Source organism: Theobroma cacao, chromosome 3 (genome assembly GCF_000208745.1).
Source record: "Theobroma cacao cultivar B97-61/B2 chromosome 3, Criollo_cocoa_genome_V2, whole genome shotgun sequence".
NCBI classification, from domain to species: domain Eukaryota; kingdom Viridiplantae; phylum Streptophyta; class Magnoliopsida; order Malvales; family Malvaceae; genus Theobroma; species Theobroma cacao.
The window spans coordinates 35,219,069-35,227,547 of record NC_030852.1 but is presented as its reverse complement, the minus strand read 5'-3'; the positions used below and the strand labels follow the sequence as shown (position 1 = coordinate 35,227,547).

General features: G+C 34.4%; 1 protein-coding gene across 1 annotated transcript; it reads right to left on the bottom strand.

Annotated features, from left to right (window-relative positions):
* On the bottom strand, positions 3,003-7,888 carry LOC18606740 (cellulose synthase-like protein G3). Its single transcript, XM_018117643.1, has 6 exons — positions 6,587-7,888; positions 5,044-5,193; positions 4,793-4,918; positions 4,242-4,688; positions 3,802-4,149; positions 3,003-3,704 (listed from the first exon to the last, which is right to left on the bottom strand). The coding sequence occupies exons 1-6, from the start codon at positions 7,196-7,198 to the stop codon at positions 3,153-3,155; spliced, it is 2,235 nt and encodes a 744-aa protein (XP_017973132.1). The 5' UTR covers positions 7,199-7,888; the 3' UTR covers positions 3,003-3,152.

Below are 8,479 nucleotides of genomic sequence, written 5' to 3'. Positions count from 1 at the left end.
TAAAAAACTAAGAATTCAAAAAATAAAAAAGAAGAAGTGAAAATATTAAATGTATATTATATTTTATGTAAATTTAAAAATAATATATAATGTTATATTTATTAAAATATATATAAAAATTTAATTTAGTTTTTTAGTCGATTTTATTTGATTTAAGTGAATAATTGGTCTGATTTGATTTTACTCACCCCTACGTGGAAGTACTACATGAGATTCGAACGAAAATAATTTTAATTTTATATAATTTTTTTTTATAAAAAATTTAATTTCATTAGGGACAAATTTTCAAAATATCTAGATTATTTATAAAATATAAATTTTGTTGAAGTTCAAATCACAATTACTTAATGTCAGTAATATTTTCACTGTCATCATCTGAGAGGGAGATCGAACGGGGGAATGAACTGTGTGGGCATACGATTAATCCAGTTGCCTTGAAAGTTTGCTTTCGAAAGTTCATGCGCCTCTTTGCAATTGCTGCACCACACCATTCGCTTTTCAAGAGCTTTTTGAACGACAGACTCGCTTGATAAGAACTGATCATAACCCTCCCATCCAGTGCAATTTGTTCTTATTTTTTAATGTTTCAACTTAATTTGATTCTGAAAAAACTGAAAAAAATTGTATAAAAAATGGGAAAAGTTCTATTTAGGATTTGTAAAATAGTGGTAGGCATAGTTACTATATATGGATAACTATCAAATCTTGAAACTTTAGTCTCTTGTGACAGAAAAAGCATCATAGTTAAAGGAAACACAAGAAAACAGTGTTCCTGTGCTAGCATCATCACTTGAGAATGATAGAAGCTACTGCATAAAGAGCTGATGCCATAAATGTTGCAGTAATAGTAGTTCTAATAGGCATTTTAATTTAAAAATTAAAATGATTAAATTACACCCCTTCAAATTTTGAGCTATTGTTGAAAGTGGTTTTACCTTAATGTTTTCTGCCTTAGAGCTGCCAGAATGGCCTGAAGCAAAGTAAACATCCGGGTTCCTATCCATAATGTTATTCTCCCTGCAGAATGGTAACCAGTGACTTGCAAACTTAGCAGCCTCCATGAAAGCAAAGAGAGTCAAAGGTGATCCTCCATCGTCCGATACATAGATCGAAATCTTCTCCATTGGATAATCATAAGCCATCAACAACAAAGCCATGTTCACCACACTCATTAGCGGCTCCTTGTGAGGGTCAGCCGTGCATATGAACACGTCCAACCCTGAAAAATCTTGCTCCTTCACACTCTTTTTCAGGTTCTCCGAGATTTGTTTGTGACGAATTGGGTACATACGGAAAGCTTGTGAAGCTCCCCACATGAAGGCAAGAACAAGATCAGAGAAAAGCAAAGACAGGGTTATGAAGAAAGAGATCAAGGTTGTGGAATGGAGAAATAGAGTTCGTACATGGCGGTAGAGTAAAGCCAGGATGGCGCATGTGTAAACTGCCGCAAACACGCGGTTCACGACCATGTGTCGGAGGTGTTCAACCGTGTGAAAAGGATGAGGGGCATCGGTGGGTGCCAGGGCGCTAGTGTAGTGCCCTCTCCTACCTAGAGCCTCCATTTCTATGGGTGATTATGGTATTGGGCAGCTGGAGGCTTTGTCTTTGTAAGTGCTGGGCAATAAGGAATGGCAGGTGCAATTGATCACATGAAAATTGTAATGAATAAAGTGGTACACCATATTTTTTGTTAATAAAAAAATTACGAAATAAATATGAATTCCATATCCTATATTAAGACGGTAAGTGGTACTACACAGTTTGTTGGAGTATTTTAAAAAATAATTCTCAGAAGATATTTTTAAAAGTAACTCTCAAAGATAAGATGTTTTCAAAAATAATTTTTTTTATAATTTTAACTATTTTTAATCAAGTACGTTAAAATTACCCTTAATAAAACTTCTTTATATCAAATGCACATGATATTACATGTTATGTACATGACGTTACACTCCATGTACAAAAATATGTTACACACCATGCACATGATGTTATACACTATGTTGAAAAGTGTTATTGTTACACGTCATTCTTAATTAAACCTCTTTATATCAAGTACACGTAATGTTACATGTTATGCACATGACGTTACACATTATGTACAAAAATATGTTACACGTCATGTTACACACTATGCACATGATGTTACACGTTATGCATATAATATTACACACCATGCACATGATGTTATACATCATGTTGAAAAGTGTTATTGTTACATTTTATGTGCAAAAAAATGTTACACGTCATAGTTAAAAAAAGTTGTTACACTCCATAATGAAAAAAATATTATTATTACACGTCATGTATAAAAATATGTTACATGTCATGGTTAAAAAAAGTTGTTATATGGCATGTTGAAAAAAAATATTGTTGTTACACGTCATGTACAAAAACATATTACACACTATGTTGAAAAAAAAATTATTATTACACGCTATGTTGAAAAAATATTATTATTACAAGTCATATTTAAAAAAAAAAATTGTTACACTTTAATGCCTGAAATGTTATTGTTACTTACGAATCAAAACTTTCAATCATTTCAACTTTCTTTATTTTTTTTTATGATTTGACACCGATTAAAATGTTTCTAACATGTTTTGATAAATCAAAACACAATTTTCCTTATGCAAAACACATATTTTAACTAAAAATAGAAAAAAATTTCCTTTAAAGAGAGTTGGATAGTGAGAGAGAAAAATCAAATGTAGAGATAAAAATGAAGAAAAATTGTGATGGATGGTTTAATTTATTTGAAATTATTTTAAGTTATTTTTGTCAAATCATAGCTAAATATGAGTAAAAATTATTAATTTTATTTTGCTAATTATTTTTAAAATCAAGTTATGAAAATGATATTTTTCACAATTTTCTGTAATTGATTTAGTATATCAATGATATCTGCTTGTTGACTTTCTAAATTGATGAGATATATTGATTCCTAGGAAATGAAAAAGAAATAGAGTGTCTCAATAAAAGTGAAAGTGAGAGACAGGAAGTGAGCAACTAGATATGTGATTACTTTCAACCTTTTTTTGTAAATATTTTCATATAAAGCAAAGATTAGAGGAGAAATATAAATCAAGGATTCTAATTATTTGATCTAGAAAAGAAAGAAGAAGAAGAAAAAAAAGTTAGCCTAATTAGAGTTATTGCTTGAGAATGAGATAAGCAAAAATATAAAGAGCCACAGACAGAAATGTTGAGATGACTGTAATTTGGGTGGGCATTTTTCCTTTGTCACTCCTCAAGGCAATGGCTCCATAAATTGGCAAGCAATTCAAAACAATGAACCCTGCTAATACCATCTGCAAAGCGAGGCCTTCCTTGTTGCTGCCATTATCCCAAAACTCTATTAGTCCCCATGCGAATGAGAATAAGTTGATTATTGCTGCCATTGTCAATGGCACAAATAAGGGGGAAGGGACTCCGAACTCAAAAATGCTTTGGTCGTATCTCTTGCTTTGTTCATCATCAAGCACCTTGCTTGTTAGGCTAAAACTATGAGTGGAAATCCCTAAAGACTTGAGCAGGTACTCAACTGAACTTAACAAGAAACATGAAAGCCCCCTTATCATCCACATCCTTTGAGCATTCCACCACCTTCGGACAGTGCCTCCAGCTAGGACAAAGTCAAGGAAATCTTGCCCATAAGCGCCGAGGAAAAGAAAAACATATAAGAAACACCATGGTTCTGATACCTGCAACACGATTTTTTTTTTCTTTCTTTCATTTCTAGCTTCAGTGAATAGATTGAACTCAAATAAATAATCATGTACAATTCATCAATGCTCATACCTTTGGGAAGATGCTGACTTTATTGAGCAAAGCTAGCTGGGGGAGGAAAGAATAAAGGGTGATCGGGATGCCCCAAATAGGCCAGAATGCATAGTGAGAATAAGCTAATCCCATCATAATGCCCATAGAACGAGAACCGAAGATGAGAGTGTTATATTTGGAGAAGGTCACTTCTAAAAGACCAATGCACCATCTCTTGCATTGACTAAGTAAATCTAAAAGGGTAATTGGCACATCCCCTAAAAATGCAGCCCTCTCGGGATGACAGAATAAGCTTTTCCATCCTTCACTCTGAAGTCGATATCCTGTGTAAAAGTCTTCAACCAAAGATCCATATCTAAACCCATTCTGCATACATATCAAGAAACAATCTTAACATATTGGTTGTAATTTAAAGCTTTTTAATAGACATTGTTCTGGAGAGTGACTAATGAGCTTACTTTGGAGCCCCAATGTTCAGTTTGGTTTTCATAATCGCAACCTGCTACATTGTGTGCCAATGACAAAATTTTTTGAGAATTAATGGGCTTGTCTACCACATGGTCTGGGCTGAGTTCAGGGATTTTCGGTGGCACCAAAGTTGATGGCCCACCGAAGAAAGCTCGTCGACAAAAGAAGCAACCGGATCCCACATAATTTGGACCCATTAGCCCATTAAAACCCATAGGATTAATTTGGAACAAGCGTTTATACTCAGAAGCATAGATGTCAGTTTGGTTGAGGCCATGAAATCGTTGGGGAAATTGAATGTATGCCAATTTTGATTGAAGTGCAGGGTCTGATAGATAACATAGCACTCGGAGAGGAGTTTGAGGATCATTCGAGTACATGTCACAGTCTTGGGTCAAGATTAATGGCGCATTGGTCATAACAGCTGATACTCGTAACTTTCAAACATTCCAAATTTTAAGAGAGAATTAGAAAGCATAATATAAAAACTAATCAATTGGATAAGATACTAGAATAAGTCGTTAGATCATCTAACCCATACCAGAACATTTAGAGCTCCAGCTTTAAAGTGGTGAGGAGAAGTCTTGCTTTTCTGTCTTGAGACATAAATGAGATTTGGCAAGAAATTGCCTGAAATGTCTTTATCTTTGCTCTTATCTAAGATAACCTGCTTACAGTTCATGTGGCACCAGTAAATTGACCTTGTCAAAGTAAGTACTAGCTAATACTTTTATTTCTCTTGAATAATTTAATTTATAATTGATTATAGCTCTAATCTTGAATGTAAATCACCTGAACCACAGCAGGATGATCCATACGAGTAAACCCGTCAGTCCATTTACGAAAAACTTCTCGATATTCATTGTCTACAATGTATTCATCACTAATTTCCCCTTTATCAACAATGTGTTTTACCTTCACTTTCATAATCTCGTACATCATCTGCAATAAAATTAGTATCAGAAGTGGTATTATCCTTAAGCATCTCTTACTTTGAACATCACCCGAATATTTCTAAATAGGATGAAATTGCTGATGAATTGATTTTAACATACCGAGAGCAAGTGAATATGTAGTAATTTTGCTGATCCATAATTACAACTTTATAAAAGATTGTGGCAATTATCAAAAAACACCAGAAAAAAAGCTTATAGGAACATGCAGCCGCAAAGTCTAATTAATAAATTTATAAAATAATATATATATATATATATATTTATTTATTTATATATATGTGTAAGCCAAAACAATAAATGTACCGACCTCTGAGACTTGACCTATGCAAGCACAGAAGAAGCCTCGTGATCAAGCTCTATCTCTTTTGTTCTTCAAGAGATTAAGTTAGAATAAAAAGTTTTGAAAGATGTGCCTTGTTATCTATTTCTTGTACAGTTGAAATGATGACTAATATTGTTACTGCCTTACTTCAGGTTTCTTTGGATTCACGCACAGGTTCATTAATTGTCTAGATACATATGGCTTAGGCGTCAAGTTTAAGACAAATCCTAATCTTCAATTGGAGTGTTGAATTGACAAAAACAAAGGCTGACCACTGAAATGATAGCATGATAAAGTTAGCGGGCATGAAGGGCTGATTTGTAAAGGTTTCTTTGTCTGAAAATGACCGGATTGACGGACAAACGCCTGACACAACTAATTTAAATTATTGAGTTTTGTCGTCTATGGACCAAAGCTACATATACGAGATAAGTTGCAATAAACATCTGTATAGGGTTTTAGGTTTTGGGTTAAAGTTAATTTATCTCTCTTACACACACTATATATAAATATATATTTATATATTAATCAATTTTATCACAAATCTGAATTATAAAGTAACCAGACCAAAAAGATTTATGCGAATACCAACTAAGATTAGTATATGGCTTTTTATGGTGAATGGGGACAACCCACGTGGGTAAAGAACTAAAGACCATGATTGATAATTAATTATCTATTGCACCAATGGGACCCTAGATTCCCTTTCCGACTTCCAATAATTACAATAGTATAATATATTTAGTATTAGCACCTTTAGAAAAACCATGATGAATATTCCAACACATTGATCACGCTAATATATTTTTATATAATTTGTTTAAAAAAGAATACCAACCTGACCTTTTGTTTTTGTTGGAAATTTAATTTGGATCAAACTTATTAGTCTATCAACTATCATAAGTAAGTGAACACCCAAATTAAATTAATTATCAATATAATTTTGTATAAAATTACTTAGGCATGGAATTGAAAAGAGTAGTAACTTATGAAATTGGTTTTTTCAATTTGTTTAGAGAAAATACAGAAGAGAGTGCATGTTTGAGTGAATTAATACCTTAATCTTCTCAATCTCAGGGCTCCAGGAATGATAAGTAGATGCAAAATACACTTCAGGGCTCCTTTCCATCATATTATGCTCCCTGCAAAATGGTAACCAGTGACTGGCAAACTTAGCGGCCTCCATGAAAGCAAAGAGAGTGAAGGCTGATCCTCCATCGTCCGATACATAGACCGAAATCTTCTCTGTTGGATAATCATAAGCCATCAACGAGAGGGCTGTGTTCACCACATTCATCGGTGGCTCCTTGTAAGGATCAGCCGTGCATATGAACACGTCCAACCCTGGGAAATCTTCTTCCTTGATGATTTTTCTGAGGTTTTCGGGGAACTCCTTGCGACGAATTGGGAACACTCGGAAAGCTTGTGCGCCGGTCCACATGAAGGCAAGAACGAGATCAGAAATGAGCAAGGAGAGGCTCAAAGAGAAAGAGAGTAAGCTGGTTGCTGAGTATATAAGTGTTTGTGCATGGCGATAAAGTAGAGCTATAATAGCAGAGGCGTAAACCACCGCAAAGAGGCGGTTCAAGGCCGTGCGCCTGAGAGGTTCAAACTTGTGAAGAGGAGGAGCATGGGCAGTGCGCCCTGCTATTAGACCTCGGCCGCCCATAGTTCTTGGCTATATCGATGGTGTAGACACTATTTTTATATGTTTTGTTTTCACATTTCATTTCATTTTATTTTATTTTATTTTGTTTTATTTTAGTTTTATGTTATTTATTCTATTAGTTATCTGAATCAAGCCCAGTACTAAACCATTAAAGAAAAATCGGAATGAAAACCTGGGTAACCAGTGAGGAAAAGCCCTACAACCTACAGCAAAAAAAAAAACCCTAGAAAACTAGACTAGAAATCTAGCAGCCGGCATAACCACAATCAAACAATAGTCAAAAAAATCAAAATATATATATACAATATGGGAGAGGCAGGAGGTTAGTTTTTTTTGTGTTTTCGGTTTGGGTATTTTCTAGAGGGAAAAGGTTTGATTTTTTTAGGGAGATCTGGTCGGATAGCCGGCAAGAAGAGGGTTTGATCTTTTGGAGCCGGCAGAGAAAGAGAGAGCTCGATTTCTTTGGGCGGCGGTGAGGAGATCCGGTTTAGGCTAACGAAGGGGGAGAGCTGGTTTGGGTAGCCGGCGGTGAGGGGATCTGGTGCAATTTGGCCGGCCAAAGGAGAGAGGGCGATTTTTGGGGGTTCGGCGGTGAAGAGTTGAGAGTTTGAAGGGAAAAATAGAAGCTTTTAGAGGGAAGGAGGAAGTAACCGGTTTGTAGAGAGAGAAGAGAAAGGAGAACAGTGACGACAGGAAAGACAAATAGCTTATATAGTTAGAGTGAGGGTTCTTAAATGACGTCGCATGGTTGCCAAAGGAGCAGATCTTTCCCTTCCTTCCATAGGCGGCACACTTTGGGGGGCTGTAGAGAAGCCAACTTATTGGAGTGGCCCTTTGATTTTGGGTCAGCTTAGCCCAGAAGGTAAACTATTTATTATTTCCCTTGACTCTTTTGTGGTTTGGGTTGATTCATCTTAGTTGTCCTTAGGATTATTGTTTAATCATTTAGGGTTAGTTTTAGATTACTGTAGCATAATGTTTTAAAATCCTTAGATATTATTTTTAGATTTAAGACAGTAATACAAATAGAGGGATATAAATATATATATAAATATAAATGATATAACAAAAGGTATATATAAGGAAGAGATAAATTTAAATGTAGGAGAATATTTACTTAAGGGTATTTAAACTTAGATAAATGAAGCATATATGCAAAACAAAAAATAAATTGCTTAATGAAATATTTTTACAATGATAGATTTAGAGAGATAAATAAAAAATATAAAAATAAAAATGAAGGAAATAAATGATAGGCTAACATATATATATATATATATA